Here is a 17,110-nt window from a genome sequence, read left to right as displayed (position 1 = left end):
TTGGTTAGTATGAGAGAGCAAGGCTGCCAAAGCCTCAAAGATGTTATTTGTTAGAAATAGAACAAATCATTTTTAGCTGGTACAGATAAATTAGTTTAATTTTCTCAAGCAGTTTAAACAAAATTTGCTAAGCTTTGTTTTGAGTACTTCAATGCAATTTGAACTATGAATTGTGTGTAACTGTTGTACCTTTGGTCATGAACAACTACTCCTCCTTCCCCTTTCTGTGGAAAAGGATTTTATCTTCTGTGATTCTTTCAGATCCCCCATAGCATGTCTATTTTCATGCTCAGTTCCTAAACCTACAATTTATTCAACCAATCCAGTGCTTTATTTTTTTTTAAAGACAGTTTTTTTTCCCAAAGACTTTATTTATTTATTTGACACAGAGAGAGAGACAGCGAGAGAGGGAACACAAGCAGGGGGAGTGGGAGAGAGAGAAGAAGGCTTCCCGCCGAGCAGGGAGCCCGATGCGGGGCTCGATCCCAGGACCCCGGGATCATGACCTGAGCCGAAGGCAGACGCTTAATGACTGAGCCACCCAGGCACCCCTCCAGTGCTTTAAGATATTTCAAGATAGTATATGGAAATCATAAAACACATGGTAGGCACTCAGTAAATGGTAACTGTTAAGAACGCTGTGTTGGTTGGGGGCGCCTGGGTGGCTCAGTTGGTTAAGCGACTGCCTTCGGCTCAGGTCATGATCCTGGAGTCCCGGGATCGAGTCCCGGGATCGAGTCCCGCATCGGGCTCCCTGCTCGGCAGGGACTCTGCTTCTCCCTCGGACCCTCCCCCCTCTCATGTACTCTCATTCTCTCTGTCTCAAATAAATAAATAAAAAAAAAAATCTAAAAAAAAAAGAACGCTGTGTTGGATTGTATTTTCTAAATATGGTCATAACAGTCTTTCCCACCCCATATATTCTTTTAGAACCTTGCCACTCCCCCAAGAGGGGAGGTGAGGACTATGCTCCCTCCCCTTGAACCTGGATGGGCTTTTGTGACTGCCTTGACTAGAAGAGTATGGAGGAAGCGATGCTCTGAGTCTTCTGATGCTAGATCAGAAAAGGTCTCTCTCTCTCCACTTTCTCTGGCGCCCCGAGCCTCCACGTGAGAAGTCTGGCTACTGGAAGCCACCATGCAGGAGAGTCCACAGAGCAAATATCTATATATCTCATGATATAGAGACAGTATGGCGGTTGAGGAGCCCTGCCGTTCAGCCATCAGCTCTTGGAGTCTTCTCAGCCCGGGTGCCAGACACACGAGCGAACCTTCAGGGGGTTCTAGCCCCACTCACCACCTAACTACAGAGGGGACCCTAAGGGAGAATCCCCAGGTCTATGAGGTAATAATAAATTATTGTTGTTTTAAGCCACTAACTTTAGGGATGATTTGTTATGTCTCAATAGCTGATACAACATTTAATATTTGTCAAGTACTGACTGAGTCAAGCACTGTGCTAGGTACTTGATGGAGATTACCTCATTTAATCCTGACTATTCCTCTGAGATAAGCATTTTCACTCACCCTCCGAGAAGTCAAGTGATCTGTCCAAGGTCACCTGACAGTGGATGACAGTCTGATCTGGGGTCTAAGCTCCCAACCACCAAGACCTGCACATGCAGCGTTCCCTTTGTTCATGACTTTTCTGCTGGGTAGTAGCATCTCCTCTGACCTCACGCACATGCGCTCTGTCACCCAGCAGCAGAGAAGTAGAGCATGTGAGCAGAGGCGGGGCCAGTGGGGCCTCACAGATCCAAGATGATCACTTCCAGCCAGGGCCTCAACCCCAATGCTATAGTTTTGTCCCTTTAGCTTTCAGACTGTGTATGGTGTTTTAAAAAATCCTCAGTGGTGGTGGCATTGGTGGGTGGAGACCTATTATATCATATTAGTCATTTATACTCAATGAGACTGAGTTTATAGGAAGCTTTCCGGTTGGAAGATATTAATGGCAGCTGGGGGTAAGGGAGGGAGAGAAAAAGAAGGAAGGAAGGGAGAGAGGGAAGGAAGGAAAGAAATAGAACAGTGAAAACGTGGAACAGACACCACCCAAAAGGAAAAGCGTTCAGAGATTGGTGTGCCAGAGACAAAGATTCATTCCTGTATGAATGTATTTATTCATTGTCATTCAAAAATTGTATTGAATGTCCACAACATGCCCGGCTGAACATTAGATGCAAGGCATGGATATTTCCTACCCTCAGCTCATAGGAATAGAGATGCTTACAATGTATTACCGGAACCCTTACTCCTCGATAGGCAGAAAGATCAGGGAAGGCTTCCTGGAGCAGATGACAGCTGACCTGAGGCTTAAAGAACAGCAGTTCACCAGGCTGACAGGAGGTGGAAAGTATTAAGTGGAGGGAACAGCATGAACAAGGGCATGGAATGGTATATGTGGGGGCCATGAGCAGTTCTGAGGTACTAGAAGGTAATGTGCAAGTCAGGTTGTGCTGAGAGATGAGCCTGGCTTGCAGGTCACAGAGAGGGCTGTGGCAGTCATTTACAGAGTTTAAATTTTGTCCTTGTGTGATGTGGAGCCGCTGAAATGTCTTCAGGGGCCTCCAAAAGACCACTGTTCACCAGCTCTCCCTCCTCACTTCTGACAAGTTCTGCCCAGCAGGGTTTGTTGTCCGAATTCTACAGATTGAAGACTGCCCTCCCCCTCTTAAAACCAAACTTGTTCAAATTCTAGTGGCAAAATCTATGGGGAAAATGACGTAGCAGGATGAGGAAAGTTTCCCCATGCTGGGGTAGCTGGCTTGGCTCCCTTTCCTCCTGAGGTGTGGGGGCTCGTGAGGGTAGGGTGGTGGCTTCAGGTGTCCATGGTCCCCTTCCTCAACGTTTCCTTCTTTGACTTCCTTTGGCAATACCCCAAATCACTCATTTGGCCCTTATCAAGTGCTCCCTTAAATGGTTAATTGATTTTTACTATATAAATACTAACTCTGGAACTAGACCATAAACTCCTTCAAGGTAGAAGTCTTGCTTTAAATATTTTGTGCCCCCATGTATCATTGGTTCAAAATGAGGTATGCCAGGTAAGGTTCTAGGGGCTGGGTAGGGAGAAAAGAGAGCGGGTCTACCTTCAGGGAGCTCACAGTCTGCCTGGGCAGATAGGTAAGTAGACAGAAGACGTAGGCTGTGTTTGCTCTGGGCTATGCACTCGTGGTTTGGGCCATCCTGGATCTCTCTCTCCACCTTTTCTCTTGAAAACCGTGTCCTACCCAAGAGGTTTTCTTCCCCCAACTTGAGAGGTGGCATCCAAGGTCTAGGCTGAAATCCTGTACTCATTTCCATGATTAGGCATGTGACCAAGGGGTTGGGCCCACTGAGGAGTCACGTGCCTGGTTTCCTGCTGAACTTGAACCTGGGAGGGAGGGGGGCAGGGACTACTCTAGCAGCACGCCTCCAGTGCCTGGGCCTGTAATGCTCCTTCAGCTCCAGGCAGTCTGAGCCCAATTCTCTATAGAAACCAAAAGAAAATAGAGAGAGGTATTATGAAAGAGGGGTGTTACGGGATCATATACAATTATGTGTCACAAACGTGTGTGTGTGTGTGAAAGAGAGACTGTGTGTGTGTGTGTGTGTGTGTGTGAAAGAGAGAGACTGTGTGTGTGTGTGTGTAATGGTTTCTGGAAGGAAGTGATGCCTGACCTGAATCTTGAAAGACTGTTAGGAATTAACCAAAGCTTTTCCAGACAGTGGCGGGCCTGTGCTTGCATCCTGCCATCAGAGTAGGTGAAATTTCAGAAGGCTTTAGGGCCTCTGCATTGTGTTCTAGTGCTTCCCCAAACATCTATGAAGGGAAAACGCTTTCAGAAGATGTTACTGGATAGGGGCGCTTGGGTGGCTCAGCCAGTTAAGCGTCTGCCTTTGGCTCAGATCATGATCCCAGGGGCCTGGGATGGAGCCCCACGTCAGGCTCCCTGCTCGTGGGGAGCCTGCTTCTCCCTCTCCCCCCTGCTCTCTCCCCTTCTCATTCCCCCCCCGTTCATGCTCTCTCCCCCCTGCTCATGCTCTCACATGCTCTCTGTCTCAAATAAATATATATTTTTAAAAAGATGTTACTGAATAGATGTGCAGAGAGAAAACTGAACAAAATTGCTCTCCTTTCAGCATTGCTGGTTTTCTCTGGGTCTTTAATATGTTAATGTGCATCCAACAACAGAATCCTTTGCAGAGCACAAATCATGCTCTCTGCGTCGAACAGTTTGGGAAAGTTTATAAAGTGCACTTTTCTATGAGGTGTGGAGTAATAAATCACTCAGTAACACTTAACATCCTGCCATCCTGGGTAATTGGTGACACTGTTCTAACACCAAATTACATTTTACCAAAGACAATATAGAAGTGATGAAGTGGGTAAACAACAGCATGATGGATTACTGGAGGCTTGTCAGTAGTTCCTGCATAATTCAGCCTTTCTTTGTGCTGCACATGAAGGGCACTCACGCAGGCATCATTCTGTAATTCCCTGGAATACAGTGTAGATGACCTGTATCGGTGGAATGCACCATGACAGTGGATGCATCCTGGCTCAGTTAGTGGAAACCTCCAAGAGGTGAGCCCATTTTTATTAATCATGCGACGGGCTTTCGCAGAGACCCAGCAAGAGATTGTGTAGAGGGACGGGCCATGGCAGGCTCAGCGAGTTGAGAGTTCATCCTCAGGGTAACAGGAAGCCTTCGGAGGCTCTTAACCAGTGGGGTGTGATGATCAGGTACACTTTAGAAGGCTCATTCACAGAGAGGATTTGAAGCGGGGGCTGATGCTAGAGACCAACTAGTTAGGAAGCTGTTCCAGTAATGGGGGAAGCCGTCATAGAGGGTCGAGCTGAGTGAGTGGTGATAGGAACGGAGAGAAGGCAGGGCCTGAGAGACATTTAGGAAGCAGAACTGGTTGACTTGGCTCTGGAGCAGCTGTGGGGACCGTGAGGAGGGAGGAGTGGGAGGACGACCCCGCGACTTCTGGCTCGTTCAGCGGTGTGGACAGCTGTGGCCCTACAGTTCGCAGTCTCGTAGAGAGGGAGCACTGCACAGTGGAGCTCAGTTTGAATCCTGCCTGTCAACTACTTAGCGCCGTGGCCTTGTGCAAGTCAGTGCGCATCTCTGTGCCTTGGTTTCTTCACCTGTAAAATGGGATGGTAGTACCGCTCTGCTGCCAGTATAAAATGGCACACGGCGTGCTCGGCGTGCTCGAGAAGTGGCAGCCATTGCTCCGGAGACAGGGAGCAGGGAGGAGAAGCGGTTTAGGGAGACAGGCAGTCTCATTCTAGAGACGTTGCCCTTGCGGTGACTTGGGCGGTTACGTGGGGGTGTCCAGGAGGATATGACCGATACGAGTTTGGGGCTCTGGAGGAAGGCCTGGGCTGCGCAGAGGAACGGGGGGCCATCACTCTTTTAGAATTCGACCAGGCCAGTAAAGGGCAACAGGCCGAGAGAGTCCAGACAGGGAGCGGAACGGAGGGCCGAACGGAGGGCGTGGGCAGCACCACCATTCGGGAACAGCAAAAAGGCACGTGCAGAAGCCCCTTACCCGTGCTCTCACTTCCGGCGGTTTCAGTTCCCCGCAGCCCGCCCCGCCCGCCGCAGATGATCCTCCTGACCAATCAGCACACGTCACTAGTAGCCTCACCCTGCGTCAGCACGCCTGCGTCGTTCACGTGACCTGATCGGCGCGGCTGGGCGGTCTGTCCTCTCACGTCCTCCCCAGGACAGGGGCGAGTACCTACGGTAAGCTATTCGGAGAGAGAGGCCACGTTCACGTAACTTTTATTACAGCATATTGTTGTAATTGTTCTCCTCTTTTGTTGTTAATGTCCTGCTGTGCCTGATTTACGCATGAAACTGCATCAGAGGTACGTGCATCCAGGAAACAACATGGTGTGTCTGGGGTTCGGTACTGTCCTCGGTTTCAGGCATCACTGCGGGTCTTGCAGTGTGTTCCCCCCGCTGATAAGGGGGGGCTACTGTAGCGATGAGGAATCGGAAGGAAGCGCAAACTGGAGTCAGAGGGCCTGGATTTGCGTCTCAGCTCCACTGCTTACTGGCTGTGTGATCCCAGGTAACCCACATAACCTTGCGGGCGTCAGTTTTCTCATCCCTAAAATGGGACTGCTACTGATAATAGCCATTTCCGGAGACTTTGGTGAACTAAAGTATGTGAGCTTGTTTTTTAAGCTAGAAAGCTTTATAAGTGGTTCCATTTAATCATTTTCCCCCCTCAGACTGAATCTAAGAACAAGGTAACTTTAACAGGCACTCTGTGACTCTGGCCTCACTTGCTTGGTAGGAGTTCCAGTCCACTTAAATTCCTCTCAAGCAGTTCAGAAATCGCTGGGCTAGAGGTACCACCAAAGCATCTGTTTTGCTTTAAGGGGCTCCAAGCCCTTCCAGGGAAATGGCCTCTTATGCACAGGCCCTCCCATTTTCACCCACTTGACCTCACCGCCTTGGCTACAGCTGGTGGGACTAGGGGTGGGCCCTGCTCCCAGGGTCTCTGATGGGCCAGCCACTCCCCAAGTCTCCCCAGGGGCCCATGCACTGGAGACCCTCCCCTCTCCTGTGCAGACACTCAGGTGCACTGGATGGGAGTGGGAGCTTTGGGAGCAGAGTGAGGGTAGCTCATGGCGCACCTCACCTGCTTTGGGCGCAAAGGTGCCTGGTGCCTGGGAGAAGCTGCTCTGCCCCCTGCTGTTCTCTAGCTGTTTTCAGTTTCCTTTCTTTCCTGCCTTCACTATAAACACCCACTGGTTAAGGTAACCTGGGAGTGTTGCTCTGTCTCTCAGTTTAGAGGAGCCTGATCGCCCTGGGAGAATCGCAAGGTCCCTGCAGAGGTGCAGAGTTTGCTCAGAGTAAAGTGCATCAGCTACTCTATTTGAAAAATGGAAATGCCATGATGTCTGCTGACCGGGGGCTGGTAAACAGGATCATGGCATCCACACCATCATGAGATCCTACAGCTGGAAAACAGTACAAGGAAACCCTTTATGTACCAGTATGGAGTGATCCACAGGACATTTTCCTCAGCAAAAAGTGTGAGGTTCAGAACAGTATGTATAATCTGCCATCACTTGGGCAGCAAAATGAAATTCATAAAATATCTCTGGAATATCACACATAATCTAATGACACTGGTTGTCCATCAGGAGGGGAGCTGGGTGGCTGGCAGCAGGAGTGAGAGAAGGAATTTTCATTGAACATCCCATAATGACTTTTCTAAATATAGAACCTGAAATTAAATCACCCACTTAAACAATCACATCAGGAAAAAAATAGTCTTAAAAATGTGCCTTATGAAGTTGAGCAGTCCTGGGTTCAAGTTTGGCTCCACAATTTATTGCTGTGTGTTATCGAACAAGTTACTCAACCTCTCTGAACTCGGCTTTATTTGTAAAATAATAACAGTAATGCTAGCCTGATAGGACTGTTGGCAATACTCTACCCTGTGTGGCCCATAGCTGCCATTCAACTTTGACTGGCTGTTGCCATCGCCAATTTTCCCACAAGGCACTTAACATTACCCTCCTAGCCTGTCCCGTGCTCCTTAAGATGCAAAATTTCAAAGCAGTGCTATATTTTGTTGGCATTTTTGTCTTGTTTGTTTGTTTGTTTTTGTCCAATATTCTCCCCAGAATAAGGGCCATGGAAGTTGGGCCAAGTAAATTAGAATCAGCCTCCGTTGTGCTTAAAATCAGTCTTCTATTTGAAATGGGCTCATTGTCTTTGGATCCAGCCTATGCCTATCTTTCTTTGGAAGTGAGTTCTTCCAGTCCCTTCTTAGTCCCTTCTGCAGAGTCTCCTAACAGCCCACCCATGGATTCTCTAAGCACGTGTAACTGCCCGGTGAACACCTTAAGCTATGATGTTAGTTATTATGGTTCCCACTTCCCATTGTCTTCAGGCACAGTATTTGATGCATCGTAGTCACAAAAGTGTGAGCAGGATTCCAGCACAGTGATGGCTGCAGCGCTCTGGGGCTGGATAGACTAGGGCCATGTTGCTTCTAACCGGAGAGATAGGATCCATGCCAACTCTGTCCTTGTATCTTGCTGGCACTAGGGGGCGCTATCTTGTTTAGCTATTTTCTTAAGTTTTGCTTTAGCTTTTGAATGGATGAGCCTGCTGTGATCATATCTTGATGAGTGGACAGTAAAAGCTACAGGAATATGATTACGGAAAGGAAGGCCAGGTCTATGTGTCTGGTTTTCTCTCTGTGGAGAATATTAATGCAGATTCCCAGGCTCAACCCCCAGGGCCCCATCTCAGTGGGCCTGGACTTGGACCCAGGAATGTGCATTTTAGTAACTCAGGTGATAGTGGTATGAAAGCAAAACACAGGGGTTGTTTGTTTTAATCTCCTTTTCCTATCTTTTCGTAAAAATGTGTCTGCTGACTCTCACTCATGGTGGTGTTGCCCCTCCTGGGCCTGCCAATCTCTGAGTGTACACTCATATTTGTTAGATCTTCATCTGTGGGAATCTCCCAGGTTTAAATTGGGGATTCTCTCTTTAGGAAGGATTTGCATCTGTTTCTGCCAAGCGCTGCTAACTTGGAACCACTCAGATGTCTTCTAGAATGGTAGCCTAATGGAAGAGTCCAAGGCTTGGCTCCTCCCCCTGGCCACTGGCTCAAGGGTTGTATCTGGACCATGCCACTGCTACCACCATTTGCTCAGAGGACAGTTCTGTTCTTCCCTGCCTGATCACTGCTTGCAGCTCGAATTTCCATTTCTGGTCTGCTCCTTTTTCTGGGGAGGGGTGCCTTGGCAACTTCCCCAATTTCCTGTAAGCCCAGTGTTGCATCCGTAACTGTAGTCATTTTGCAGCAGGAGGGCCCCCCAGAATATTGAATCCAGCACATGACCAGTGGAAGTCTTTATTTTCAAAGGTAGACGTGCTTATTCCTGTGAGATAAAAGGGTAATCCATTGTGGGAGTTATTCAGCAGAGGCAGTTTGGCATCCCACACCGTAGGAGGGTTGAAGGAGACAGGAACATGCCAGGAGATGGTCTGTGTGTGACTTCTCAGATAACTGTAGGTGTTTTCCACTGGGTTGCACCCAGAGTATCTTGTTGAGGCCTGACAAGGCAAAAAGCAGAGTCCCAACAAATTCTACAGTGTTATTTGTGTCTGCGCCTATCTTTTTCTTCCCTCTCATTTCAGGGAAGGAGATGTTCCTCCCATATCAACGTCTGTCCCCACTCTGTGGGTTTGGGATTCCATCCCTCTAATCTTCTCAGGGACTTTGCTCCTTCTGGAATCCTCCCTCTGCTACACCATCAGCTTCTCCCCCCCACCCCCTTGGTAGATAATTCTCATGCCAAATGTGCTCCATTTCCCATCTTTAAAAAAACCACCCTTGACTCAAGCTACCCTATCCTCACTATTCTAATCCCCTTTAGAACCAAATATCTCAAAAACTTGGCTATACATGCCCCCATCACTTCTTCACTTTCCATTTACCTTCTTTTCTCTTTGGTTTCTAATTTTAGTGAGGTGATTCACACACATTTTTTAGCCAAGTAGTTCTATAAGGCTTGTTATGAAAAACAGTCCCCTACTCTGTTTCCCCCATGAAAGACAGCTACTTATAATTCTTTTTGCTGATTTTCTTTTTGGCATTTAATTCTGTGTTTTTAAATAAAATGCTAATATCAAGTTGCTTCTTGATCCCTCAATTTCAGGGACTTTTAGGCAATTTTATCTACTGACTCCCCCTTAGAGAGAGTGAAGATTTGACTCTCATTTTTTCCATCATTTCTTCTTCTTCCCACAGCACTCACGTACACTCTTACATCAGATTAAGGATATGGTTACATTACAGGTTTGCTTGATTCAAAAATCAGTTTTTATTTTATTAAGATATTGAGAGTTGACTATGTCATAAATTTAGATGACTTTTTCTTTCTTATACAATCTTTAATTTTCCCTGGGAATGCCTTTTTTTTATTTGCTTAGTTTCCATGTACTTATCACCAGTTCAACTTCAAGCTGTCACTATTTAACTCTCCTCTCAAATCATTTAGATTTAGCTATCAATTTTGTTTATCCTCTTGAGGAAATCTCTTCCAGAACCTTCTGACCTTTGCAAATTTAGTTCTTCTCCAGTCTGCCTTCCTGAGCTGGTGTAGTTGGCACTGTCTCTTAGGAGGTCCCTTCACCATCAGCCTGGGATTCTCTTCATCTTCTTTTCGGTCCTGAGTCTAAACTCTTCTTCCTTCCTGTTTTTGTGGGGCACATCTTCCAGTTACTTCTTGAGAAAAGTGGATGGGAGGTAGATTTGGGAGGACCTTGCAAATGAAACTGCCTGTATTCTAAGATTTTACTTAATAGATGGTTGGGCTGGGTATAAAAAGAATCTAGGTTGAAAATAACTTCTTCAGAATTTTCAAGGCAATGTTCCACTTTGATCTAGCCTCCAGTGTTATGATTGAGAAGTCCAAAGACATTCTGATTCTTAATCCTCTGAATGTCACCTGTTTTCTCTTGTGACGCCTGTAGGCTCTCCTCTGTGTCCCCAGTGTTCTGAAATTTTACAATGATGTGCTTCGGGATAGGTTTGCCTTCATCTATTTCGACAGTTCAACTCTAGAAAATTTTCTTGAATTATTTCATTGATGATTTCCTTCCCTCTGTGTTTTCATATCTCTTTCTGGGATTCCTATTATTTGGGTATTGGAACTCCTAGGCAGATCCTCTAATTTCCGTATATTTTCTTTCCTGTACTCCATCTTAATGGCTTTTTTGCCTAAGTTTTATTTTTCTAGCCCTTCTACTGAGTCTTTCATTTCTACCATCTTAAATTTAATTGCCAAGGACTCTAGTTTGTTGTTGTTTGTCCTCTGAAGGTCCTATTTTACTTGCAATCTGTTTTTCTTTCATGGTTGTAGCATCTCCTCTAATATCTCTGAGGATACTAAACGTATATTATTTTCTGGAAGTTTTTTTCCTCTTATATAGTCTTTATTTTCTCTAAGTAGCTCTTTCATATGACAGGCTTTCTGCAGATATCTTGTAATAGTTGCTGTCTGCTTATGCTTGACAGTGGGGGCCAAAAAGCTGGTTTGAAGCTTTGTTAACATGAGTAGAGCTTATCAACTGTGACCTTCATAGGAGGGCACTCTGGCCTGACTGTTCACTTGGGTAACCCTGATGCAGGTATCTTGCCTCTGGACTGGACAATTTCCCAAGAGAATCTTCCTTGCCTGTGTTCTGGAAGGTGAGGAGGGGAAAGAGCCCCAAGGAGTCTCAGCATACGTAAGCATACAGTCTCCTCATCTTCCTGCTTGGTACCCCAGCCTAGAGACCCATTGTTTTATCTTTCCAGAGAATGAAGCCCATCTGAGGGAGAGCAGTAAAAGACTATTCAGGACATGGTGGGGGTTCTGCATATACAATTATTTTTAAGACTCCTTTCAACCAGTTCTCCTTGTTCTCATGCCAATTCCCAGCCCCCTTGCCTTACCTCTACTTTTAAAGTTTCCTGGTGCCGCCAGTCTCTGCGACTTTGAAAGTGTCAGTTGTGTTGGTTCGAGGCTTCCTCACTGCTGACTCAGATGCAGCTTTCTTCAGTCTGCTTTATCAGTTACAGCTTATCTATGGGATTTTCAGCTTTCCAAATGTGGTTGTTTCATGCTCTCCCCTTCTCACTGTCCTTCTGGGTTTACGGTAAAGATAGTCCTGTTATTGGGGTTTATGTGGGGTTTCAAGAGGGAGTAGAGTTGGATGCGTGTGTTCATTTGTTTATTGGCTCCGGCCCCGGCCCCACTGACCTCTCTCTCACCAAGGTCACCAGTGACTCCATGTTCCCAAATCCAGCACGCTGTTCTTTGTCCCTGACCTACACCACCTCTCAGCAGCTTTTGTCAGAACTGAATGCCCTCTTCTTGGCAGGTCCTTTTCTCTCTGCTTCTGGGATACCACCTCCCGCTTCTTTGATGTCCCCTTCTCATGTTCTTCTCAAGTTCATTTTCCTCTACCCATCCTCTGAAGAGTGGTCTCTTCAGGGCTGGTCCCAGACCACCCTCCCTTCTCTCCCTCTCCACTCTCTCCTCTCTTCTTAGGGAACCCCACACTTTTGTTCATGGCTCCACCACTGACCTTCCTTGATCTCCCATCTTCTCTCAACTCCCAGACATGTTTAACTTCGAAGCATCTAAAGTGGAACTCCTGATTTTTTTTCTCTAAATTTATTTCTTATCCAGTCTTTCTTACCCACCCTGCTACTCAAGCAGAAATCAGAGAGTCATTCTTGTTTTCTCCCTCTTCCTTACCCCTGACATCCAAAACATCAGCCGGCCTTCCTGACTCTCCCTCTGTAATGTGCCTCCAGTCTGTCCATTTTTCCCATCTTCACTGCCACCTTCCCGAGCCTGTGAGCTACTGTTGTCTGTCTCTTGCTTTGATGATTGCAGCAGTCTGTGAACTGGTCTCCCTACTTATTTTCTTGGCTCCCTAAAATCAGTTCTCCACCCAAGTGATCTTTTAAAAACCGAACAGCAGATTAGTTTCTCTTCTGAGAAAAATACTTTGTGTTGTTCTTATAACAAAATTCACACTTGTTGCCATGTCTCCACCAGATGCCATGGCTTCTCTGCTGGGCACCCTTGTTATTTCCCTGGGTGCCACCACTTCTAGGCACTGCAGTCTCCTGTTAGGAGCCCTAGACATGCCAGACCACACACCTCTCTTACTTTTCTGTGTGTTTCATCTGGTTAGTAGAGTGCCAGAGGAGTGAAATTTATGCCCTAATACCAGACAGCTGTAAAACTTTTAAAAATCTTATTTATTGAGTATAATTGACATATATTAGCTTCAGATGGACAATATAGCGATTCCCTATCTGTACATATTGTGAAATGATCACTACAAGAAGTCTAGTTACCATCCATCTACTTTCAGCAATGCTCAAATATGCAACACAGTATCATTTACCTATGGGCGCCATGCTCTACATTACATCCCCGGGACTTATTTATTTTATAACTGGAAGTTCTACCTTTTGACCACCTTCACCCATTTCACCTGCTCTCCACCCCCCACCCCTGGCAACCACCACAGACAGCTTCGAGTGGAACTATTTTCTCATTTTGCTTCCAGTCGCCTCCTTTCTATAGGCTTGGGCACAAGTTCATAGAGGAAGAGAATTTGGAAGCCTGGGGACATGCGTGGGGCAGGAGGTGAATCTGGATAACCACTGTGAGGCTGCACTAAGAGCCTGCCTTCTTTCTGACTGCTAAGACCTTCCTTTATGAGCAAGCTTGCTTTTCCCAAATCTTCCCAGGAGGCTTTCAGTCTCTGAAGCAAGTAGAGTTCCCCTGAGCTTTGTCCAGAGAGATTTAGATATTTAGCTTTAACTTGTTCCTCACCATGACCACTTACTTTTCTTTAATTCTCTAATCATCTCCCCCCCCATACCTTTTCCCCCTAAAATGTCTCCGTACATTTTTGAGGGACCAAAAGAGATATACTGTTCTTCCTGTATAGGGCTTATTCAGGAAGGTGCCTTTTCTCTCCCCCTTCCCCCATCCTACTTCTATTATTATTTGAGATGCTTTGATAAGCATGAAACTGCCTGCTTTCTGACCTGTGATGGCAGCATTTCCCTGAGATTCCTTTTTTTTTTTAAGATTTTATTTATTTTTTGACAGAGACAGCAAGAGGGAACATAAGCAGGGGGAGTGGGAGAGGGAGAAGCAGGCTTCCTGCTGAGGAGGGAGCCCGATGAGGGACTCAGTCTCAGGACCCTGGGATCATGACCTGAGCCGAAGGCAGACGCTTAACGACTGAGCCACCCAGGCGCCCCATTCCCTGAGATTCCTAAGTGAGTTGCTTGCTGTTAGCTGAGAACTTGAAATGCACATCAGTTAATTCAACCTTATGAAGGAATCTATCAGGAGGTAAAATCAACAATGCAGATAAAACATTCTAGCAGCCCACACATAATTTTTACTAGCTTGTTTCTCCCCAGCACTGCCAGGATAAACACCCTATGCAATATAGGTAATCAACATAGAGATCAAATCATTGTTCTCACATTCATGGCTTGTTCCTGGATTCGGTCATGTGACTGTTTACGAGGGAGTTCTAAAGTGTGGAGTATTTTTCATCCTATTTCCAGTAACTGTTTCATTTTTCTCAATTCCAAATAGGATTACTAACAGCATAGATACTGCCTGAAACTGGAAAATTTCTCCCAAGGCTCTACTAATCTTCATTTTTCCTCCTGTGAATAGTAGGAGCACATGTAGCTTTTCCAAATGGGGTTGCCCTTGGAGAAGACCTCTCCTTAGATGTTTGCAGGTAGCCAGCCCCATCTGAACAGCTCTCAAATGGAAGACTGGCACTGGCAATGTGATCAATGGGTGCACTTTGGTGTTGCCTGTACCTGTGTTTAAATCTTGGCTTTGGTATTATGCTTGACATTAGACAAGTCACTTAACCTCTGTAAGTCTCAGTGTCTTGTTATAAAAATGGGGCTTTTAATAGCACCTACCTCCTGGTATTGCTGTGAGGATTAAATGAGCTAATCCGTAGGCAAAGTGCCTGTTATAGAGAGACTGGGACGTACAAGTGTTCCATAACTGTTCGCTAGAATTAGTCATGGGAGCTGGGTGGAAGACCACTGCCTGCCCCCTGAGCATACCTGCTGCAGTCTGGGAAGCCTGTCGGTGGGCACCAAAGGTCCATCTGATGCACTGTTTATCAGAAAGGGCGTCCTTGCGGGCATGGTCACCCTCCAGAGCCCCCAGTTGGTTTCCATGTCGCCTCTGGGTGAAAAATGCAGCTGCGTCTGTGTAGAAAGCTGGTCCTGCCTCTGAGCTCTGCCTCTCTGGCCAGAGGTGGAGACACCAAGGGAGAGGTGCCTCCGTACATTTGGAGCCCCCTTGGGGTTCACTTGGCTTGTTCCTGCTCTGTCTTGCTCTGAGGAGGCCAAGGCTTTAAGGACATTGAAGGAGAATGTGTAAGGTCAGCCCCGTGATGTCAAAAGCGGGACAGAAAGAAGACCTAGCCGTCCCAGCCAGTCAAGGAATAGCAATGATGAGAATAGAACAGTTTTGAAGATTAAAACAATAGCCAGCCTCTGTTGAACACTCGCTGTGTGTTAGGACTTGTGTTCACTGTCCCCTCTTAGCAACACTGTGAAGCGGGTACTGTGTTTATGTCCATTTCATAGATGAGAGCAAGGCACAGAACAGTGCCTCTGGTCTCACGTGAGTAAGCATCGGAGTCCGAATTGGAACACAGGTTCATTCGAGGGGGGCAAAAGTGCCAAAAACACTCTAAATTCTTGATTTAATGACCCTGAAATGTAGGCAGTCAGATGGATCCCCCTCTCCTGGGTAGTGTATCGGGAGCTTCATGTATCTGGACAACTTCAGTCTTCAGAATGCCCCACATGCTGCCTCAGCTGCTCTCCCATCAGCCCCTGAGCGACCAGCTCTCTCAGGAGGCAGTGTTTTCACTGGGTTATTACAAATGAAAGACCTGGTGTCTGCCCTGCTCATTTTTTTTCCTTCCCTCTCTTTACTATAATCAGGAAGTCATGTTTTTCATGTAGGATAAGGCGATTACTTTTCTGTTGACTGAAGACTAGCAGAAAGCAAACTGAACCTCCTTTCCATGTTAATTTTACAGGGACAGGATTGAGAGATGGCCTGACTTTCCTGCATCTCACCCCTGTCTCTTACATCTATACCTTCCCTGATGAAGGCAGTCAATTCCAGTGGCAACAACCAAGATGGCATCAACAGAGTAACTGACTGTGGTCCGCCTTCATCTGGGAAAGATGAACAAAAGTCACCATCTGTTCCCCTGAGCTTTGCCATGCTGTGGTCTAACATTATACATAAGTACAGTTAACAGCCTGCCCCACTCTAAGGAGCAATATAATAAATATGAAAATTAATTTGTATGTTTTCACTTGCCTGGGACTCATTTTTATTTGCTCTGACTCAGTAAGGCAAGCAACTCTTTGCAAAGGGAAATAAATAAGATACACCACATCTCTTTAATGATTGGAGGTCCAGGTTAAGTGTCCTGTAGGTAAGCAAACGGCAAACAAAAAAATTGTATGTGCTTTCTTTCAGAGAAAGCGTCTCAATGATCTGGCCTACTCTAGGCTACGTGAACATTTCTGAGAACGGTCAAGAGCTCCAAGCTACAGTTTGCCTCCGTGCTCTAGGCCATGGTCAGAGGTGAGGAGAACATTCTGTTCTGTACTTGAGCTTCGCCTTAAAAACCCAAACCCTGCATTCCTAGGCTCCTGGCATTGTAAACTCGCAATCCCCTGCCAGCAGCAGCAGACCGAATCTGTTCTCCCTTTCAGTTCCTCTCTCTTCATCAGATTATATTCTGACAAGTGCCTGCTCGTTCTCAAACTACTTTTCCGATTCACATGCTGTCAGAATCTTCCTGGGTTCAAGGTGAAGGCTCGATCAGAGAGAGCTGATGCATGGAATTGAGACCATTGTTCTTAAAAAACACTGCACTTTAAATAAAGACAGCAACATGCAAAGCCATAGAAAATGCTCTTTCTACAAACTCGGGCAGAAGTTACAACCTGCCCTTCCTTTGCCCTAAAGAGAAGGAAGCCTCCCTGTGTATGGACTGAGAGATCTAGGCTCTAATCTTCCTCTTCCTGACATTTAGAGTAACCTTTGGCAAATGATTCAACCTTTCCTTGTTTCAGGTGAAGAGGAAGTGCGGAAACAACACTGAATTCACCCAGGGTGATGGTAGGAAACATAGATAATGAGGGCGCCAAAGTGCTAGGTCGTGCTCTGTGGACACTTTATCAAAACCTTCTCTGGGCTTTCAGAATTGTCTCTGAAATTAGTCCTGTGGGACTATGGCTCTCTGGATCTCTTCTCACCTCTAATTCAGTCCCCTTTTCTTCCAACTATTATAGTCTACAATTTGAAGTCCTGTCATTTTAAAACATTACACATCCACTTCATCATCTGATTTTCCTCTCCAGGCCGTTTCCAGGAGAATGTGGCTTATTCTCCCCATTGAGAGAACAAATTGGTTATTCATTACACCTTATCAATGAGCTAGTCCTACACAGAAAGGAACTATACTGAAATCAGAAACTTGGAAACAC

General features: G+C 46.2%; 1 protein-coding gene across 16 annotated transcripts in view; it reads left to right on the top strand.

Moving 5' to 3' along the window:
- The window catches only part of BAALC (BAALC binder of MAP3K1 and KLF4), a 130,138-nt gene that overhangs the window by 18,283 nt on the left and 94,745 nt on the right, over positions 1-17,110 (top strand). For all 16 annotated transcript variants that reach the window (XR_010410562.1, XR_010410561.1, XR_010410563.1 and 13 more), the window contains exon 7: positions 931-1,344. Coding sequence is in view for 11 of the 16 variants with exons in the window: in XM_064588014.1 (XP_064444084.1) it covers positions 1,192-1,344 (153 nt within the window). In the remaining 5 variants the exon portion in view is untranslated. The remainder of the gene's footprint in view (positions 1-930; positions 1,345-17,110) is intronic.

The sequence above is a fragment of the Mirounga angustirostris genome, unplaced genomic scaffold (genome assembly GCF_029215605.1).
Source record: "Mirounga angustirostris isolate CCGP_5_RB_7025 unplaced genomic scaffold, mMirAng1.0.hap1 SCAF_4, whole genome shotgun sequence".
Taxonomy (NCBI): domain Eukaryota; kingdom Metazoa; phylum Chordata; class Mammalia; order Carnivora; family Phocidae; genus Mirounga; species Mirounga angustirostris.
This window is presented reverse-complemented; position numbering and strand designations above follow the sequence as displayed.